At 43.1% G+C, this 23,185-nt stretch overlaps 1 protein-coding gene across 7 annotated transcripts in view; it reads right to left on the bottom strand.

Annotated features, from left to right (window-relative positions):
* CTNNAL1 (catenin alpha like 1) overlaps window positions 1-23,185 on the bottom strand; it is a 148,118-nt gene that overhangs the window by 23,493 nt on the left and 101,440 nt on the right. For all 7 annotated transcript variants that reach the window (XM_043508508.1, XM_038389740.2, XM_043508509.1 and 4 more), the window contains 2 exons: window positions 17,092-17,242; window positions 3,329-3,366 (listed from right to left, as the gene is read on the bottom strand). In XM_043508508.1, the coding sequence (XP_043364443.1) occupies window positions 3,329-3,366; window positions 17,092-17,242 (189 nt within the window). The remainder of the gene's footprint in view (window positions 1-3,328; window positions 3,367-17,091; window positions 17,243-23,185) is intronic.

Genomic DNA, 23,185 nt, shown 5'->3' with positions numbered 1-23,185 from the left:
TTTGTATCTTCCTCCTTTTTTATAGCATTTCTATACTCCGCCTTCCCTTACTGCCCCTTTTTAAGTGCTTTTCTCCCTCCCCCAACCACACACACTTTTTTCTTTCCTATACTTTATACTACTTTTGCCTGTTTGGTGTTTGTTCTCAAGCAGCGTGGGTGCTGAGCCGGCAACGGGGAACCAACCAGGATTATTCAGTTTCTTTCTAGATCAAGCTTTTTACACATGAAGCTGCCTTAGAGGGAACTAGGATTCTGACTAGTAAACAGGGCTGTCCTTAGGCATATGCAGCATACAAGGCTGCACAGGGCACGAGAAAATTTGGGGCACCCCAGGTCTTAGTGTCCACCCTTCCGCCACTTCCTATCCTGTTCTAACCCTTCCTGCAGGCTCCCACAGCTAGCTGCTGCAGCCTGGTGACTCTTACTCTGGAGGGGATCTAGTAACTTAAAAGTGAAAAAGCCTTCCAGCCCTATTAGTACAACATTGAAACTGTTAAAGAGCCATTCAAGTGGTAATGAAGTCATTTAACAGGCATTTGCCAACCCCCAGGTATATACTGTCAATTTCTGAATTTACTAACAGAAAAAGTTGTGCATTACTGTAGTGCTTGGATTTTCAGACATATAGTTTTTTAAATAAATCCTTCAAAAGACCACTTATCTAAAATACACATTTTAATTTTAATTACTATAGTACAAAAAACTTCCTTCCAAAGTCTTCCTGTCCATCCTTTTCTCCCTTCACCTGTTGGGGAGACTAGCCCTTAAAGGGACAACACCCTTTTCCTTCCAGATAGCTGGACAAATGAGTTTTCCTTTCTTTACTTCTGACTATTTGATGAATTAGTTTTAAGAGAACCATCCAGCAAAATCAATACCTTAGTAAGACATAAAATCCTTTGTTATGCCTAAAATCTTTGGAAACATTTTTTAAAATTGGTGAAATTTCATAAACATGTCTGTTGTTATGGAGATCACACAAAGTAAATTAGGGTTCCCTTTTTCTAAAAGCAATGAACATTGTTATGAACACACTAAACCTTTGTGACTGATTAATTTAAAATAATGTCTTTGTTTCAGAGAGTTAAATATGTAGTAATCTGGAATGATTACTTTATGAAGGCTTAAGAGTACATTTAAAACATAAAATCAGCTTAGAAATACTGATTAAGAAAATGTAAATCAGAGAAGAGCTGCATCATGTATTCCATAATAATTAATGTTGTATTCAGCAGGACAGCTGACTTGCCCTTACTACAAAGTTTTTGCAAATAAATCTCTGACAAACTTCAGGGTATATCAATACCCGCGACTGACATTTTTTATTCCTAAATTTAGTGCTTTTAATTAGGTACCTTCTGCATGTCCAGTCGTCACCTTCTGACATGCAGTGGAAAACATGCTCCGTTTTCTTTTGAAAAAAACATTCTTATGCAATTTCTTTCTAATGTCATTTGCTTCATTTGGGTTCAGGGATTTGGCTGGTTGGGGGTGAGGGCAGGGCCACAGGCAGAAGAGGTGGGCTAGGGAGCTAGCCTCCCCAAGCGGCAGCTTTACCCACTGCTGCCCATGACAGCAGGTAAGAGCGGGTTGGTTCCCGCACACCTAGCACGTGCTGCAATGTTCTTAGGCGGGGCAGTATTTAGAGAGTCGAGTTCGCCAGTGCTGCGCATTCTGCCTGAGGAAGAGGGTACGGGGGTCTCTGTGGGGAACTGACTGTCCGCCACAGGGAGGTGGGCTGGGCGGCTCGATATCCTTTGCTGCCTCGTCCCTCCCCCGCACCGGGCTGCGAGCCCAGGCTGCTGTCGGGCATAGGGGCACCTAATAATACTGCAAAGGGCCCCATAAATCCTAAGGACGGCGTTGCTAGTAAAACAACAGGAAAGAGTCAATTTATCTTCACAATACTCAACAATGCAACAATACTCAACAATGCAACCTCCTCACTCTTTGACCTCTCAGCTCTCTTACCCTTCTGCAATGCTATGCTCTTTAATGCCAGGGATAGCTCAGTGGTTTGAGCATTGGCCTGCTAAACCCAGGCTTGAGAGTTCAATCCTTGAGGGGGCCATTTAGGGATCTGGGGATTGTGCCTGCTTTGAGCAGGGGGTTGGACTAGATGATCTCCTGAGGTCCCTTCCAATTCTGATATTCTATGATTCAATGATTCTAAGAGCTTTCAATGACAGCAAAGCAGTATGATTTATATCCCCAAACCAAAGCCTACATAGATGGTTCTTCTGGGGACAAACTATATGTCAGTAGTCACTGAAGCAGTTAACCAAAAAAAATTCTAGTCAACTCCCCTCAACCAACTTATCTACTTCCAGAAGATGACATTCACCCCTTTGCAAAAGGCCCAGCACAGCACCACTTAAATCCTAAGTAACCCCTTAAGTAGGCTCAAGAATGACCGAATTTTATCTTTAAGGTGTTATATCTCTTCATTAAGGGTAAAGTAACAATTGAAGTATTGCTTCTGAAACTGCTGCAGAAGCGTTCAAAGACTGAAGAAGAACAGGTGATTATACCATACCGCCAACTCCTCAATGCTACAGGTTTAGAAAAGGGATCAGGGAAAGAGAAAAAGTTGGAGACAATATTATCACTTCCCTTCCCCCATGAGAGGACTAATATGTTGTTGTGTTGTTTTTATGACTATATCACAGTAATACTAACAGGACTTACTAGATGGTTTACCAGGAGATGGATATTTTCAGAAACAGCGTGTTCTATACTCTGCATTGATCTATTGACCTATTGTGCAGCATAGTAATAAACTGATTTATCACATAAAAAATGAGATTATAAAGTCTGAATGAAAATTTTTTTTAATTTACAGACAGTAGAGCCTCGTTACCGTGGACACCTCCTACGATGCACAAACACGTCAATTTTTCCTTCAATAAAAGAGTTACTAACTCAGACAATAGTACAGGGAGGTGTCAGGTCACAAAACTTATTTTTACAATATATTACAGTGCAGTCATGATACTGTAATAATCAATGTACTATGGTGCATCTTGTAAAAATAAAGTCAGATATTCTGTACATTTCAAAATATAATTAATCAAAATTAAGCTAGAATTGTAAAGTAAATAACAAAAACATATTTTATGATGAATTACCCTGGCTTTTTAAAATGTTTACTCATTTACTAACTAATTCAGTAACTCAAAGGGCCATACAATCAAGGTGTGCATTAACAAGGTTTTATTGTCTGTATCTTTACAAAGCAGTTAATACACGAGCAATATGCAAGTTGTGGGGGGTCAATTAGTTATCAACAGATGTACAACAACCAAAAAGTAACCCACAAAACTTACCCCTGGCCTGGGAAGTGATAGGTAGGCACGCTTCTCTCCTATGAACAACATAAGAATATTTGTATGCAGATTTTAATGAATACCATAATACTTCTAGGTTTCAGAGTAGCAGCCGTGTTAGTCTGTATTCGCAAAAAGAAAAGGAGTACTTGTGGCACCTTAGAGACTAACAAATTTATTAGAGCATAAGCTTTCGTCAGCTACAGCTCACTTCCTCGGATGCATTTGGTGGAAAAAACAGAGGAGAGATTTATATACACACACACAGAGAACATGAAACAATGGGTTTATCATACACACTGTAAGGAGAGTGATCACTTAAGATAAGCCATCACCAACAGCCGGGGGGGGGGGGGGGGAAGGAGGAAAACCTTTCATGGTGACAAGCAGGTAGGCTAATTCCAGCAGTTAACAAGCTAGAACTGCAGTGTGTATGATAAACCCATTGTTTCATGTTCTCTGTGTGTGTGTGTATATAAATCTCTCCTCTGTTTTTTCCACCAAATGCATCCGATGAAGTGAGCTGTAGCTCACGAAAGCTTATGCTCTAATAAATTTGTTAGTCTCTAAGGTGCCACAAGTACTCCTTTTCATAATACTTCTAGTTTCACCCTCCCTTCACTTTAAATTATAAAAGAAACATACTTATCTGTAATCCTTTCTGAAGTTCACTCAGAATTTCCACTCTTTATCTTGTGCTTCCAGAGACAGACAAGCCAGGAACTCCCCTAGTGTTTAGATTTTTAACCCTCAGTCACTGATAGCTGGGCATAAGCCCCTCCCCTTTCACTCCATTCTGACTTCTAGTGCCTCTAGACCCTTCCAGTCAATTCTGAAATGCATGGGAATCAGAACTACTTGAAAGAAAACAAAACCAAAAACCAGTAGCATCCCCACTCCGTCCAAGGAGAAGACAGGCACATAGGCGCTGACTCCGTGGATGCTTCGGGGCTGGAGCACCCACAGGAGAAAATTAGTGGGTGCTCTGCACCCACCGGCAGCCAAGCTCCCCTCCCCACCTCACCTCCGCCTCCTCCCCTGAGCGCACCGTGTCCCCACTTCTCCCTACCTCCCAGTGCTTGCCACCGCAAAACAGCTGTTTCACGGCATAACAAGCTCTGGGAGGGAGGTGGTGAAGAGGCAGGGGCAGGTCGGGGATTTGGGAAAGGGGTTGGAATGAAGGTGGGGCAGGGGCAGAGGTGGGTCGAGCACCAACCAGCGCCAGCAGAAGTCGGCACCTATGGACAAGCAAAAGAATGGAAAAAATAAATAAAAACCACCACCTTGCCTCAAAAATAGAACCCCAAACTGAGGTGGGTACATGAGTGGGAATCCTGTGAGATGATATCTACAAAGAATTATGAGTAATTCCTTTCTTTAAAAGGTACCATCATCACAGGTTACCCCTCCTGGAAATAATAAAAAGACAATCAAGAAACTGAAATCTTAATATAAAAATAAGTAATGAACATGGGTGCACAGGCACACTTAAAATATGGCATATGCAGAACACATGGTATTGTGATATGTTTTTCTGGCATGAGTCTGGAATGGCTGTATCACACAGCAGCAGTGAAGCCCCCTGTGAGTTATGCAGGATTGACCCAAATAAGTGCCAATGAAACCTTTATAATATACAAATATACATTACTGCAGTGTATGCCACATATTTTGTAGAAAAAACTATTTTAGACGTGTGTTTAAGAGAATTTTAGAATTTTTTTTTATTGGAACTATTTCTTTTATTTCCTGAGAAGTCAGGTGTCTTAGTCATTCTGAGTACAACTGAACAAGAGAGTCAGAGGGAGAGAAAAAAAATACATTTGAAGTACATCAAAGTGAGCTAAAGAGCTTTCCCACAGATAAACGTGTCACAAAAGGGGGACTGTGCCATGTGCTGACAACCTTGCATAGCAACTTCAGCTATTGCGGACCTATATTTTTCAAAATTCCACTAAACTTGGATTTTTATTCTGATCCTAAAATAGAAGAGCTGTGATGTATCCCTTGTTTAACTAGAAACGGTGACGAATAAGCTACTCTCAGACAACACAGACTTCTTCAGCTCCATGGGTTTATGGCTACAATAATATACATCCATGTCATCCTGGCTCACAGAGGTACAATGGGAGAAGAGAAATATTCACAGCATACCTCAAGTACTGATCTTCTGCACTACACATGGCATTGTGTGTCCTGAAAAGGTCTGTGTCTTCAGGGGAAGATAAAAATTTGAATCCATTTCACGAAAGTAAAGAGGTCTGCTCACTTGAGGTGCAAGTACTAAGAGGTGGCCCAAAAACATGGAGACTGAGATGAAAAGAACAAAGACAACAACAGGAGAAATGTCAAAAGTTGCCATAGTTCTGATTAAAAATAATTTTGTGAAGGTAAGAAGGTAGGAAACACTAGAAGACCTTGCGGGAGGGTTCCCAAATTACTTTGACCCTGAACCCCAATCATGCCAAGAGGTCACTGTACATTCCATCTATTAGGAGATGCGAGCATGGGTCAGCAGACTGGTGGAACCTTCTAGAAACAGTGCCCGTTGGTGAAGCTCAAATATCTTTTGAATGTTTGAAGCCATAAGGGTGGCAAAGTATAAAAAATGGGGAAATGGCAATACAACTGTCTCATTTCCTTCCAACTGCAGTAGAGTAAAGATCTGGAAAGCCTGCCTGATCTTTCACCAGACCTAGCTTAAAAAAAATATCTCTTTTTGCATTTGTAAATAGTTAGGATTTGTTTTATTATAGTTTCAGTAATTTTAGGAAGTTTTAGGGAGAAAACACTTAGCTAGTATTTGAGGCCCCTAAGATGCTTTTTTGTGCACCTGCCAGTAAAAGAGATCAGACTCTACAGATTATACCTCTTGCCCAGCAGTTTTTCGAGTCTCATATGCAACTCTCTGGAAAAGACGTGGTCCTCCTCATGTTATTTCATATGCAAGACCTGCATCTTGAGGGCAAGGAAAGAGGCAGAGAATGCCTCCAGGTAGTCTTATTGCCTTGGCGGCAAAGCTCTAACGTTCAGAGGCTCTCAGCTTTACAGGTTCTGTGCAGGACCAATGAGAGCCTCTCTGGCTCCCAGCACATCTCTAGGGGTTAAGACAATGCATCTAAAATAGGCACTGGCATCTGAAACTGGAAGCAAGACAGATTCAACAAATATGGATCTGACCAGTGGATCCAAAGGTCAGCTGGAACATAGGATAAGTATGTTCACAGTATCATTGCTTTACTCCTCTTCCATTTCCATCACTTAAGAAGGGCCCACAAACATCTGAGGGTTTTCCTCCTAAATCTCTTTCCCAGAACAAGCAGGCTCAAGTTCCCCAGGTTCGCTGCCACCCTCTTCAAAAGCCCTTGGTGGGCCCTTGCATCACCCTGGGGGAAGGTCCTGCTATCACCTCATCGGGCAAAGATGAGGAGGAGGCAGGTACAGGTGGGTCTGCCAACTCCACCACTTCTGTCAGGGGAGCCTCAGCCAAGGCTGGCTGTCCCTGGGGACCTTGCTCCAACTCCACGTCCAAGTCACGCGGTGGGTGGGAGACTGTCGCCGACTGTCTTTCGGATGCACCTAAGACCAATCGATGCCTTTGCAATGGATGGAGAAACCAGAGGGCCGGCCCTGGGGCTATGCGGTACTGGTGGTCCAGAAGGGAACACCGACGTCCCCACTGGGTGACCTTGGCCTGCAGGCAGGTCTTCCTCCTCACTGTCAGAGCCCGAGGAGGGAGAGACATATGTATAGACACGAAGGCTCTCAGTGCCATGACTCCGGTGACTAGTGTCAGCGTTTGGCAGATTGGTGATGGTACCCTGGTGATCGATGCCTCATGCTTTGAGAATGGTGCTGCTCCGCAGGGAGCGGGAGCAAGAGCATAGATGTCTTGGAGACTGCGATGTGCTCACAGTGATCTGCACTGGCAATCTGGAGACCGGTGACAGGGCTCCAGGGACTGGCACCTCGATCCTCTGGAGCGGTGCCGAGGACTGGGGAGACCGACTCAGGCGCTCCCGGCACTGGGGCTCTAGCGACTGGTGACATGCCTCTGCAGCTCTGCGCCAGACTGCCAGTGATTGATGCCGGGACCCCAGGGAATGCTGCCTAGAGTCCAGGGACCAACACAGGGAACTCTGGCAGGTAAACCGACCTGCATCTGCGGGCTGGTGGGGCACACCCTGAGGCGGGAAGTGGTGCCACACTGATGGGAGACCGCTGGAAGGGTTCCAGGGCAGGTTTACCTCTTGAACGGGGTACCTTACTAGCCGACGTGGGCAGCACTGAAAGACACAGTATGTCCTTAGTGGCCTGAAAGGTGCCAGTGCCAAGTGCCTCTGCCAGTTCCCAGGGTGGTGGGTGGGTCTGAAAGTGGGCTCGACAGCTCCATGGGAGCTGGAGCCTGGCTAATGTCTGGAGCAGAAGAGTTGCCCCACTTGGGTCTTTGCTCTCCTCTCACTCTCTCCTTCCCTTTATGGGATGTAGGAGAATACCCTCTCCCAGCCTTTCTTTGCTTTTTAGCCTGTACCAGGGATGCGGATCAGCATGGGTGCTGGTGGCGCACTCTGCACTGAGGCCATAGTGCTTGGAGCAGATTCTGATCTCATCGGCTCAGAAGCCAGTGCAAGGGCCGACTCCATAAGGAGTGCTCGAAGACCAGCGTCCTGCACCTTTTTGGTCTGCAGCCTGAAGCTCTTGCAAATCTGACACTTGTCGCTCACGTGGATTTCCCCTAAACACTTCAGGCAGCTTCTATGGGGATCACTGACTGGCACAGGTTTTTTGCAGCAGTCACAAGGCTTGAAGCCTGGGGACCAGGGCATGCCCCGTCTCTAGGCTAAGTCCTGTATGGGACTAACTAATTCTAACTTAACGCTAAGGGAACCATACAACTTTAAAACTATACCCAACGAATTCGCTACTAAGTGGAGTTGAAATAGAAAAGCTTGCCGAGGCAAGGAGATGTTCCAGCACTGTCACTGGTGGTAAGAAGGGAGTGAGAGAGGGGGAACCAGCAGCACCCCTTATACTGGTGCATAAGTGCGCCACTCCAGAAGGCGCCAGAGCCAAACCCCTACGGATACCACTAAGGGAAAAACTTCTGGCACTGGTGCATGTGGTGAGCGCACACACCTACAATCGAATGGAACTACAATGGAATGGATACGAGCAAGCACTCAAAGAAGAAACTTAAGAGAAGTGCAAGAGACAAAGTTCATTTTGTAAGTTAAGTTTTCCTTGTGACATATGGTTAATAAAACAGAATGCTTACATCATGTGCGGTTAAGACATAGCTCTGGCCATGGGGTATAAAGTAACAAAAAGGACACTGATGCCATGACAAGGCCACCTGAGAAGGCAAGGCATAGATGTATACCCACAGCTAGATGATTGGCTGGTCAGAGCCCAATCCCAATCCCAAGAAGCTCTAACATTCCATGAGGACAACTTGCTATTTATTTAAAAAGTTGGGCCAAGAGATTAACTGAGGGGAAAAAAATCCTGCATTACCCTAGCTCAAAGAATCATCTTCACTCGGATAGTTTTGGATTTGATACAAGGCAGGCACTCCTACCAGAGGACAGAGGTACTTCAAAATATGTAAGGCTAGAAACACTGACAGGTAACATGTCAACCAGTGGTGTTCTTCCATAGACTGATAGGCCTCAAGACTTAAAGCATTTATGCAACTCCTTCTGCTTGACTAAGAATGAGGCTCTGAAGCATAGGTTAGTGCAATAATACATCCCCAATGTAGATAACGTATCTCTTCTGCTGATGATACCACAAAAGGCGTCAACTCTTTCCACTGGGAGAATCAATGGAGCAACATCCGGAAGAATGCGACCTCCACTAACAATGATCAATTGTCTCAGATGGTCACGCCTGGACTGCTCACTGAAAAACTGAAACACAGATACTGGAATACCTGGGAGGATAAAATATACAATCTGAAAGCTGCAGGCAGTCAGGTGGTCACTCAAGTCCAGGTAGCTTTGAAAAAGGACATTACACTGTGTAGAAGTGGTGCCTAAACCATCAGATACATCCCATAGTTCATCTGGCATGGACCAACTCAGCCAAAATCTTCAAGACTAAACAGTCTTTGTTGGTCTAACTGCTTCAAAAACTTAATTGCTCAGGACAAGTTCAAGAGATCTTGCTAAATCCATCTACTTCCATCTGTTAAAAACATCTCTATTTATGTGGACAAAAATCTCTCTCCAACCACAGCCCCCGTCTCAATCTCAGAGTACTTATTATACCTCTCATCCATGAGACCATCCATATCCTCTATAAAAGGTGCAATTTGAGCTCACAATCCAGAAGCAGAAAACAAGAGCATGCTTGGTATCTTGTAGATAAATGCTTTATTAATGGACTATAAGTGAATAGAGAATGTTCTGGTGAAAGACAAATACCACCTGGCACTTAAACTTAGTGCTCACTGGGGTAATGAAACCCCTTTTTGGATCCACAGCTTATTGCCTTAACAACGTGAAAAAGGTAAACAAGCTCCAGGGTCTTATGGCTGACCCTCCTATTACAATCTTCAATACATGACAAAGTGATCCTTCACCTACAACCAAAATTCCTTCCAAAAGTAGCGGTTGATTAACACTGTAATCGCACTACAAGTCGGCCAGCATTCTTTCCAGGACCATACTTCCATCAAGAAGAAGCCAAGTTACCCACACTAGAGGTGAAGCGGGCATCAGGGCACTGTCTACCTAAACAGATCAAAAGAACACAGAAAATCATTCAGGTGTTTCCATTGCCCCAACATCTGTCCAAGTGGACAAAATCTTTGCACTGAAGAGTGTTATAAATTAACAAATGTTCTGGATGACATCTCAGGTGTGCCAAGCTGTCTGATTAAGGGGCCTCAGAACTATGGCGAAAGCAGGTACAAAGCAACAAGAAAGAAAACCACCAAAGAAGCTATCTAAGTAGCACCAAGAATCCCAGTTCAAAAGTGTCAAATAATGAGGTCTCCTTGGTGCTATGCATGCGATTTCCAAGTGAAAAGCAGAAAACCCTTGCTGTCAGAGGAAAATGGGCACATCAAGACTGTTGCAGCATAGCCACAAGTGCACAGAGACCCAAACAAAAATGGAAGCTTTTGCATGTGCATACATACACACAACTGTCAACAAAGGAACTGAGTAGGACAAGAGCGTAAACAAAAGTAAGGGAAACAGCAGCAATCATCAGAAGAGAAGAAACAAAACCAAAATACAGCTCAAGTGAGGAGTGTCTTTCCTGACTGTACTAAAAAAACCAGCATGAAGACTCTAGAAGGGCATTGGTAGCTGAAAAAGGCACAAAAGTGAGGCACTCAACTACCAGTGCCTGAGAAGGGTAAAATGTTAAGGCCTAGGAGTTCCCAGCCTGTCTTGTGGTGGAAGCGAAAGACTTATGAGTGAGAATTCTGTGTGCATTTTGTTGCCAAGGTAGGTGCAGGTAAGATTATTCTCAGAATTTTTTTTTTAAGTCACTAGATACAAGATCATGTCTTCCAAAGGCAAAATTATTCAAGCCCAAGATACGTCATCCTTGACAAGGAGATCACCCACATCAATTTATTCATGGATTTTAGATCTATAATATGAGTTATGTGTACATAAAAAATATTTTATATTTACATTTAATCATTCTGGGATCCAGCTGTCAATACAATCATCAAAAAGAATATGCGCCATACCTTGGTTCTTTTCTCTTTACTTTCCTTTACTCCATTCTCTATCTACTGATGTATTTTTTTCTCTGTCTTTTTCAATTTTTAATCATTTCACCTCTTTCTCCTTCCATCTTCCTTGTTACTGTTCCCACCTTCTAATCCTTCTATCATTATTTTCCCCTCAGTTTCTTCCAGTCTCTTTCTTTTCACCTTGTGCTTGTGTCATCCTCTTTTCCCATCACATGCCATCTCAATACTACTCCTCAGTTTTCTCCCTGCTCCTTTAGTCTCTGTCCCTTCAAAAACTACTACACCTTTGTTTGCCTTCACCACTCTCCTCCCCCGCAAATCCTAACATCTAATCAGGTCTCTCATATCATGTGGGGGGGGGAAACCACTAATGGGGAAGGTATTCTTTTACCACTTCTCAAGGCATGGGGAGCTGTCAGAGGATTCTTCTTCACACACCACAGAGCAGAGGGAGATTGAAGAAGGGGAAAATGTTTTGCTCACTTGTTCCCTTTCCCTCAATCAGAAAGACATCTACTAACTGCAATGGTTGGATCAGGCACTCTGTTCTAGGGCAGATTGTGCTCAACTCTCCCTTACTCAGAAAACAACTGTTTGGTAGGGATAGTCCTGCAGACCAATGCAGTAATTCTCTCATGAGGTATAGGCCCAGTTACCTTGCAGCCCTGTAAAAGCCTGTTTATCATAAAAACAATTAGCCAAATTTAACCTAGGTGTAATCTGGAATAACTCCACTGAAATAAATGGAGTTGCATCTTCCTACCTCCAGGGTGAATTTGGCGCCTTTTATTGAAGGCTTTCTATTTAAATCTATGTCAATTATCAAATCTTAGTTTGCAAAGTGCATAGCTTGCTAATACTTTTAACAAACACTGATGTAAAATCAATTGCATACCTGCTTATCCAATCAACAGACGAGACAAACACACTTTGAAACAACAACACAGAAAATGCTTACTTTATTAGATGTGCCAAGAACATTCGGTTGCTCTTCAGTGTTTGTCAACAGCAAAGATTTCTCTCTCTTAGGCTTTTAAATAATAGTTCTACCATACTCTCCATATCAAATCCAAATGTTTCAGAGGGACAATACAAAATTACATTATTTTAAAAACTCTGAATTTCAGAATTAAGGAGAAAAGGCACTATCTTCCTACATTTTTATCTATTATAAAATTTTATCCATTATAAAATATTTTTCTATTATACAGACTCAATCATACGCCTCATAAGAGCAAAATATTTCTCACATTTGTACTAAGTAAAATAAAGATGACTTTACCAATCTCAGTTTTAGAATAAGTAGTAAAATTTACAATGGGAAACAAGATCATATGCTAATATGTTATCAAGCCCTACACTGTGACTGGATGTGATGAGATTACTACTTGATGAAAGCATCCACAAATTCTGTCATCTCATGACTACGTGATGATTAAATATTTAGCCTCATCCTTCACCAATCATCGTTTCTAGAAAACAATGTAATGCTGAAACTGGTAAAGTGATTTTTAGGGTTATTGCTGGTAGCCATTGCCACTAAGGCAAGCCACATTTTGAAGTCCATGGAGGTACTATCCTAAGTACTTAATTATTATCATATAACACAAATCAAATTAAGTGAAACATAATGGAGAATGCAAAGAGGGGTTCACCCCATTTTATTTTTCTATCAGGGTCCTTTTAAAAAAGGTAGCCTCCCCTTTATAATAGCCAATTAGAGTCAAAAGGCTCAGTGGTGATTCTCAGCAGGCTGAGCCCTGGTAGGAAGGAGGAGCAGGCATACTGCTCAAGTGGCAGTGCCTGAAGACATGCCTAACAATGCTTTTTGTATTCTATAAAATGTAGAAATATAACCCTGGCTGTATCTGTAGAACAGGAATAGCCAACATCTACTGCAGCCCTGCTGATGCATGGTATGAGGTTTCTTTGATTGCTGGCAAGTGCTATCCACCTCCTCCCCCCAACTTCCAAGTCTGGAAATCATATAATGCGCTGCCTTATGCACAGGTACGCTAAGAAACAGGGAGACAGCACAGTCTCCTCTTCAGAATGTCCAGGACAGCAACCACAATTTGGCCCCAACTGCCATGGTGCATATTAATCGTACAGCTATACAGAACCCATATGGCTTGTGGCCACTGCCTATGGAAGACTATAGGAAAAGTAACTGTTGCTAACAGGACACACTAAGATTGTCCTCTAACCCAGTGCTTCTCAAGCTATCTGATGTGGGGGATCGGCAATTTTTTTTTCCAATGTGCGCGCAGACCGGCCGCCGATGGCTCGCGAACCGGCACTGGTCCGCAGACCACCACTTTGAGTAGCACTGCTCTAACCTACTTCAAAACCCATATTCAGTTTTGTGGGTGATGAGTAAATACTTTGCTGCAGAACAACACTGTTCTGCTCTAACGTTTGAAATATAACAAAAAACAAACACTCAAAAAGTTTTCTCCCCCATCCCAAAAAGGTAACATGAAACTATTTCCTAAATACATAAGAATTCAATAGATTTCAAACTGCACAATCAGTCTTAAAACCTTCTATTTTTACATAAATTGTAGTAAATATAGTTAGCATTTGATACAACATAATTTAAAACACAGAATCATTTTGCTACTAAAGAAAGAAAGTTGGGTTATTCGGACATAACTAATCCCAAACTATTTTGATTTCCTTGATAAATGGTATCTAAAGCATTGGAACTTGTTCAAGACATGCAAAGATGTTTTCAGTTATAACCCTAACCATAAATCTGAACATACCTTATTTGTGATTTCACATTATAACAAAGCTGTTTTTTCAAGAGCACAATTGACCTGCATTTGCCAATTGGAATTAACCTACGTACATAGTTCTTGCTGAAATTCCAAAAATATAAATTCCCTTAAATCAGAGAAAGTTAATAGTCCCAGTTTAGTGACTGATCCTCTGAGGTAAAGAGTGCCATCTGAGGGCTCTCATCTTCTTATAAGATCAGGCCCATAAACAGGATCTCATATCCAGTAGTTCCGGAATCAGATGAGGAACAGGTGGGACATGAACACAAGTTTCCCTTTGTTTTCATATGCCTAACTATGCTGTACCACATGCTGCTTATTTAGCCCTGTTCATAGTTTTAGTATATTTTAATTCAGACTTCATAAAACATCATGGATAATACGTGACTTTGCACCAAGAAAGCCAACAATTTTTAGGTGACTTTCCTGTAGCATAAGTTCATCAAAATACAAAAATGAAGGTTTACCAGTTTGACACTGACAATCTTTGAAAGAATCCTATTGTTAGTTAGTGAAGTACTGTATGTAATGACAATCTGTCTACCACATTTGCTCCAACCCCTCAGACAGAGACAAACACCTACAAGATCTCTATCATGCATTCTTACAACTACAATACCCACCTGCTGAAGTGAAGAAACAGACTGACAGAGCCAGAAGAGTACCCAGAAGTCACCTACTACAGGACAGGCCCAACAAAGAAAACAACAGAATGCCACTAGCCATCACCTTCAGCCCCCAACTAAAACCTCTCCAACGCATCACCAAGGATCTACAACATATCCTGAAGGACGACCCATCACTCTCACAGATCTTGGGAGACAGGCCAGTCCTTGCTTACGGAAAGCCCCCCAATCTGAAGCAAATACTCACCAGCAACCACACACCACACAACAGAACCTCTAACCCAGGAACCTATCCTTGCAACAAAGCCCGTTGCCAACTCTGTCCACATATCTATTCAGGGGACACCATCATAGGGCCTAATCACATCAGCCACACTATCAGAGGCTCCTTCGCATCTACCAATGTGATATATGCCATCATGTGCCAACAATGCCCCTCTGCCATGTACATTGGTCAAACTGGACAGTCTCTACGTAAAAGAATAAATGGACACAAATCAGACGTCAAGAATTATAACATTCAAAAACCAGTCGGAGAACACTTCAATCTCTCCGGTCACTCAATTACAGACCTGAGGGTGGCTATCCTTCAACAAAAACCTTCAAAAACAGACTTCAACGAGAGACTGCTGAATTGGAATTAATTTGCAAACTGGATACAATTAATTTAGGCTTGAATAGAGACTGGGAATAGATGAGTCATTACACAAAGTAAAACTATTTCCCCATGTTATTTCTCCCACTCACCCCACCATTCCTCAGATGTTCTTGTTAACTGCTGGAAATAGCCTACCTTGCTTGTCACCATGAAAGGTTTTCCTCCTTCCCCCCCACCCCGCTGCTGGTGATGGCTCATCTTAAGTGATCACTCTCCTTACAGTGTGTATGATAAAACCCATTGTTTCATGTTCTCTGTGTGTGTATATAAATCTCCCCACTGTATTTTCCACCAAATGCATCCGATGAAGTGAGCTGTAGCTCACGAAAGCTTATGCTCAAATAAATTTGTTAGTCTCTAAGGTGCCAAAAGTACTCCTTTTCTTTTTGCGAATACAGACTAACACGGCTGCTACTCTGAAATCTGTCTACCTTGATTCAGAACATACAGTAATAGCTTAGATATGAAAAAAATGTGTTAAATCCCTTTGTCTAATTTTTAACCAAATCATTGCATTTCCCTGAGTAATTTTTCTTAAAACACAAAACAGATTCAAGATATTTAGGCTTGTAAGGATTACATTTTTATCAGTAAATGTAGATTTCGACACACACACCCCATATTTCCATGGATGATGATTGAAATTTACAGCTAGGCGAAGTTAGAAAAATACAAGAAAATGGTGCTAGGGAACTTGCTAGAGTTTGACGTATGGATATTCGCTTTGTATGTTCTGACATGTGCTCTGACAATTTGTGTTTTAACACTTCTGAAGCTTTAACTTTTTGAATCTCAACGTCTCCTGTCATTAAATAATTATTGTCTGACCCCCCTCCCCACAATAATTTCCTGCAACTGTGAAAATTTAAATCTATAAAAATTTTTAAAATGTGCTTAAAAATAAACAGCAACGTTCGCCATTAAAATTATTTTTAAAAATAAACGTAATTCTGCCAAGCCCACATGTATGGCATGTTACGTTGTACCTCTATATTATAACCTGAAGAATAACACAAACATTTAACTGCACAAAAGTGATATGCCAAGCTGCACTGAAGACAAACTTTTTGAAGAAAATTTAAATTGCATAAAAATAAACACCAAGCTATTTTCTTACATTTTGAAAAAAGAATACCATATTGAGGGGATACTAAAATGAGAGTAAAAACCAATTTGTTCTTCAAAGTTCCATGGTTGCATTCTACATGTTGTACAAATACCAGGTAACTTACCAACCAGAAAAAACATCCCAAGATTGTGTGGCGTTGTCAGAGATTCCATCCAGGATAAAGGACAGCAGTTCAAAAATCAAGTAACTACATTCATTACATTATGCAATGAATAAAATTTAAGCTGATAGTACAGAATTAAAATAAATATTTTATTTTCCAAGAATACTGGACAATGAAAAGCCTAGCAGAACTTCAAAGACTACACTTCAAAAACAAAACTGAAATGCTAATACTAATCATACTAAATCCCTATGATAAAACTATACTTGTCGTACAATTCAATTTACTTTCTGTTTACAATTTATGAGAATTTTGATTAGTATCACTCAGTGACATATCAGGTCAAGACACTAGATGAGTATGAAAACCATACAACTCCTTCAGCCTTTAGCCTCCATTCCTGCAAAGGTTTACGACGTGTTTAACTTTATGTATTGTGAGCAGTGGGACTAGTCAGAGTGCATGAAGTTTAGCACATGCATATGTTTTTACAGGATCTAGATTTTAGCCTTAGTTTTTAAAATCAAGTATTCTGTATTTTATTTAGCAGATCTGATAATTATCCTCCAATCCATTGTTTCTATAAAACCAACATACTGAACTGATGTAATATTACCTAGATACCAAAAAAAGGAGTGTTTATTTTTTAATCCATCTGCAGAAAACAGCATATTTGCTAGACCGCAGCTTAGTAGAACAGGTAAAATACCCGGAATGCTGCATTTGTGTTATGATGAACAGCATTCTTACCTCTTCTTCCCTCAAACACATCATTGATTTCTCTCAACAACATGGACATGTCACTCAGCTGGGACTCCCAAGCCTCACAGAACACATCAAGATTTTCTTTTGCAATCTTACTAGATGGATGTAATGTCAGTGTTTCTGCAGCAGAAATTATCTGAAAAAATGCAATCAGAGCAACAAATATTAAAAACCCATCTTAGCTTGTAACATTACATGAGAATTTGCAAATGCCTCCACACACAAAACAAGAAACAATGTCAATAGTAAGAAAGAGTTAATATTACATCTGATAGGTTTCAGAGTAGCAGCCGTGTTAGTCTGTATTCGCAAAAAGAAAAGGAGTACTTGTGGCACCTTAGAGACTAACAAATTTATTTGAGCATAAGCTTTCATGAGCTTATGTACACAAAGTACTCCTTTTCTTTTTGCGAATATTACATCTGTTGACCAAAGACCGGTTATATTTCTAAGGCCTTTCGCTGGAACATTCTGGTATTAAATGTATTTGCGAATATGCAGTTTTTTAAAAATCAGCATGGACAAAGAGTTCTAGCATATTAGACAACAGGAAAGAGAATTAAAAGAATACAAGTATTTCGTGACCTGCTAATTTTAGTTTTATATCCTGCAAACTGCTACAAATTTGAATAATTCTTACATGTGCAAATAATCCCACTGAAGTCAGAAGAACCATGTTCGTAAGTAAGAATTACTCATGTGTAAGGGTCTGCAGAACTATACCTGTGGAACATGTTGCTTTTTAAAACCAAGTACATGATATTTTCAACTCCTCCACTCTAGTTTGTTATATTCTATCAAACTTAGTTTAGTTTATTGAGATTATGTAACGTTTTTTATAGTGTTATTGTAGCCATCATGGCCCCAGGATATTTGGGAGACAACATGGGTGAGATAATATCTCTTTTATTGGACAAATTTCTATTGTTGAAAGAGACAACCTTTTGACCTTACACAGAGCTCGTCTTCAGGTCCGGGAAAAGCGTCACAACTAAATACAAGGTGGAAGAAATGGTTACTTACTTTAACTGTGTTTCTTCGAGATGCGATGCAGACATGTATTCCACTTACGTGCGTGTGTGCTGGAGCCAGAGACTTTTGCATAGTATTACCCGCAGAGGGGTGGTGCTTGGGCAGCACCACCCCAACCGTCCTCTATTACTTTGCACTGAATGCCCAGAGACTAGAATCCAATGCAGAGGGGATGGAGGATGAGTCGTGGAATACATGCCTGCATCATGTCTCAAAGAACCACAATTACACTTAGTAGCCACTTCTTCAAGTATAGGCAACCGTGTATTCCACTTAGGTGACTCACAAGCAGTACCCATCCCTGGAGGCAGGGCTCAAAGTCTACTTAAACAAGGATTGCAGAACCTCCCTACCAAAACTTTCATCCACTCTGGAAAATGAATAATGGTGTGTAAATGTATGTATGGACAACCACATAGCAGCTCTGCAAATGTCCAATACTGAAATGTCACTGAGGAATGCTATTGAGATCCATTGCGCTCTCATAGAACAAGCTCCCAACCACTGAAGAGGCACAGCCAAAGCTATTTCACCTGCAGGTTTGATACAGGATGTCATCCATCTAGAGATAGTCTGGAAAGAGACTGCTTTCCCTTTCATACGATCTGCATACAACACAAACAGGTTTAGTCCCGTTCAAGTAGAAGGCTAGATATCGCCTGGCATCTTTCCTATAGAGATGTTGCTCTTCTGGAGATTAATGCAGTTTAGGAAAGAACACAGGTAAATATACCTCCTACTTCAAATGCAATTGACAAACCATTTCAGACAAAAAATTTGGGTGTGGTCATAAAGTCACTTTGTCCTTGGAGAATTGTGTATAAGGAGGTTCTGCCATCAGAGTCTGCAACTCAAAGACTCTCCTTTTGGATGTTATTGCAACCAGCAGGGCTGTCCCTAGGGAGCTGCGGGGCCCAGAACAGAGGTTTCTCACTTCCGGGGGGTGCTCCCCCATGCCTCTTCCCACCCTTACTCCTCTCCTTCGCAACCCCACCTCTTCTCCTCCCAGGTCCACCCCCTCCCCCGAATGCGCTGCGCCCTTGCTCCTCTCCCCTACTCACCAGTGCCTCCTGATGCCGCAAAACAGCTGATCAGCAGTAGGCGCTGATCGGTGGGGCCGCTGGTGGGCAGGAGGTGCTGGGGATAGGTGGAGGTTGGTAGCGGGCTCCTCCTCGCCCCCCCCCCTACCCACCTCACCTCCCCGTCTGCCTCCTCACTAAAGCGTGGAGCCCTCAAAGCGTGGGGCCCGGGGCAGCCACCCCGATTCACTGTAGCATAGGGACGTCTCAGGCTACCAGGAACACAGTTTTCTGATACAAAAAGTGGAAAGGGACAAGATGCCAGGCGCTTGAACGGAGGTCCCATTAAAGCCACTTGGACCATGTTAAGGTCCCACAGAGGAACCAGCCCTCAGATCGGAGGATGGAGATGAAGAAGCTCTTTTAAGAATCTTGCTACCATGACATTACAGAAGACAGATCTTCCCAGAATGGGGGGGATGAAACAGTGCTATTGCTGCCAGATATACTCCCAATGAACTAAGTGCAAGGCCCAACAACTAAAGGTACAGCAAGTATTCCAAGATGTACTGAATAGAAACCAATGTCAGCTGAACTCCATGGGCCAACGACCACACCGAAACCGCTTCCATTTAGTTGAACAGGCCATTCTGGTAGAGGGCTTTGTATTGTTGAATAGGATCTGTCGAACAGCCTCCAAACACTGCATTTTCACCTCATTTAGCCACGAAGCAAGCCATGCCAGGAGATACAGGGGATCTGAGCACAGGATATACGGTGCAACCGTGATCCTGGGTGAGTAGCTCAGGATGGAGAGGAAGGGGTATGAGAAACTGAATTAACAGCACAAGAAGATCGTACAACACGTGCCTTGGCCATGCCAGGGCAATGATAATGAGATTGGCCTGATCCACCTTCAGCTTGAGGATGACCTCTGGAATGATTGGGAGAAAAGCATACAGGAGAACTGATGGGAAGCTGAGGTAGAAAACGTTGGACAGGGAGTTTGGATTGAGGCCCCCATCAAGAGCAGAACAGATGACATTTCCTGTTGTCCCTTGTGGCAACCAGGCTGATCAATGGGATTCCCCAAGCTGCGAAGATGACCCAGAGAATGCCTGTCTTCAGAGACCACAGGTGATTCAGGGAAAAATTCTTGCTGAGATGGTCCTATCAGAGTGATGTTCTCCTTGATGGAGAACTACCACAACCTGATCACCTACTGGCAAAGCATCCTGGAGTGTGCTCCCCCTTGCCTGTTCACATAATACATCGTGCTGGTATTGTGGGTAAGTATGTGAACCATGAGTCCCTGATACAGTACAGAAAAGCATGAGATGCATTGTAGATGGCCAAAAGCTCCAGCACGTTGATGTGCAGCGAGAACTCCTGCTCTGACCAGACTATGAACTTTCAACAACCCCAGATGTGCTCCCTAGCCCATGAGGGAGGTGTCGGTGACAACAGACCTGGTTGAAAAGGGCCAGATGAAGGGAACACCCTGATAAACATTCTCTGGAAGCTTCCACCACTGCAAGGAGTCCAGGACCTGTGGATGGATACAGACCAATCTGTTCAAGGAGGAAAGAATCAGAAGGTAAACTGTCCTGGTCTACAACTGAAAGGGGTGAAGAGAACGTTGCAAACTGTCTGCCTGCATGCAGGTGGTCCATGTGGCCAAAGAGCCTCAGGCATACCTGAACTGTGATAGAAGGCTGATACTGCAGGCTGAGGCAAAGGTGGTGAACTGCCTGAAAACAGTTGGTTGGCAAAAATGTTCTTGAATTTGGAGAGTCTATTAGGGCCCCAATGAACTCAATTTTCTGAGTAGGAGCCAAAGTTGACTTTCCAGTGTTTGAGATGAGACCCAGATTGTCGAGCAAGCACAGTGTAATGTTGACCTGCCTCTCAGTAACCAGTCATCCAGATATGGGAAGATGTGGATTCCATTCTTTCTGAAGTATGCTATCACCACGACCATGCAGTTGATAAAAAACCAAGGAGCAAAAGAGAAGCTGAAAGGAAGCATCTAATACTGAAAATGGTGTTCTACTATGACAAATTGAAAGGAAAGGATTTTCCGTGTCTCAGCAAAACTGCCACATGAAAGTAGGCTTCTGGAGGTCCAGAGCAACAAACCAGTCAATCTGAGACAATGCAGGGAGGACAGTTGATAGAGTGACCATTTGGAACCTCATGTATCTGATACACTTGTTGAGGCCACAAAGGCTGAGGATAGGTCTTACCCTTAGAGTCAAAACGGGTGTTTGTGGGTGAGAGGATGGCACCAGAGAAAGGCATATTGACTGGCCAAACTGTGGATCTGAACGCCTCCTCCTCCGAGACCTATGCCCCTTTCTGGGGTAGTCCATCCATCTCAGAGAAAGGCTACAGACCATACTGCTGCTGCCGCCAACCACCAAAGTGGCATCTATGCACTGCTCTTTATACACCCCTAAGGACCATAAGGTAGCCTGAGAGTCCTTGAAGGAGTGCAGTCTCTTTTCTGAAAAAAGCACTCTGCCGTCGAAGAGCAAATCCTCTGTGGCCTGTTGCATATCGAGAACAATATCTGAATTCTGCAGCCCGGATGTCTCTCTCATGGCCATTGTTGAGGCCTTAACTCTGGCTGAAGTATCCATGATGTCCTGTGCGGACTGCAGCAAAGTCTTAGTCACCAACAGCCTTCGGTGATGAATGCCTGAAATTCCTCCCTCAAGTCTTTTGGCAGCTGGTCCACAAACTTAAGACATAGCCGTCCAGTTCACAAAGTCGTATTTGGACAGGAATGCCAGTTGGTTAGCAACGTGCATCTGCAAAGAAAAGGTGTAAATCTTCCTAACCATTGGTCCATCCATTCAGAGTCCTTATCCTTGTGACTTAAATCTGTCCTGCTGGGTTCTATCATTCACCATGGTTAAGACCAGGGAATTTGGGGCTGGATATGAGTAAAAACCTTCAAATCATACAGGTGCAGGGAAGTAGCTTTTCCCCATGTGCTTTGCAGTAGGCGGTACTGAAGCCGGTGTGCTCCAGATAACCTTGGCAAGCTCTAAGAGCACACTGTTAATAAGGAGGGAGACTCTCCCGGGGCAGACGGCTGCAGGATATCCAACAGCTTATGGGTATTCTGTAGCAACTCTGCTTGAATACCCAGGGAAGCAGTCACATGCTGCAAAAGGTACCGATATGCCTTAAAATCTTCCAGTAACAAAGGAGAAGAGGAGACAGGCACCTTGGAATTGTGCAGGGACAAAGCTGAAACAGTTAACTGTGCCAGAACTGGATCCTGCTCCAGGACTGACAGACCTGGACAGGATGATTTTGGAGGCTCCACAATGGGAAGGTTCACTGGTGGCTGGGCCCATGGCAGAGTGACAGTCACCACCACAAACGTGCTCAGTGATCTCACCTTAGTGTGAGATGAGAAGTGGGACCTCCATGACCAAGAAGCATCTCATGGATTACATGGAGTTCACTGGTATGGATAAGGCAATGGTTGGCCACTGGCCCCCATCCTGGACCACAAGATGAGTGCCAATCCTGGTACACATAGTGCTCCATGAATGGCCTGTGATGAAGGTCAGACGATAGAGAGCGAGAGGAGGAAGACCCCAACCAGGATGCCAATGAGTCCTTGGCTTCAGGGAAGAAAGGTGGAGCCAGCTCTGAGGTTGTGAGCAATTGGTCTGACTCATCTGTAGCCCAGAATGAACGGGGAACTGACAGCAATGGCAGAAACGGTAGCGGCGGCATCCAGTATGCCTTTGTCATTTCCAGTGCTGGCAGTGGCGTCGACTCCGAAGTCGGCAGCGATACTGAGGTGACTGACTATGCTGAATGCAGGGTGGTGAGCGCCACCTCCGTAACAACAGTGGCATCCACAGCAGGGACACCAAAGTTGTTCCCGGCACCAAGCAGGTCCCTTGTGCAGAGCCTGGCACCAGCCCCACTTCCACTGACTATAGAAGGGAAACATCAGGGTGCTGTGCTGACAGATCCATAGGTTCAGCAGCCTGCCCAGCCAA

Source organism: Dermochelys coriacea, chromosome 2 (genome assembly GCF_009764565.3).
Source record: "Dermochelys coriacea isolate rDerCor1 chromosome 2, rDerCor1.pri.v4, whole genome shotgun sequence".
Classification (NCBI taxonomy): domain Eukaryota; kingdom Metazoa; phylum Chordata; order Testudines; family Dermochelyidae; genus Dermochelys; species Dermochelys coriacea.
Note: the sequence above shows the minus strand (reverse complement) of the source record. Positions and strands in the feature narration are given on the sequence as shown.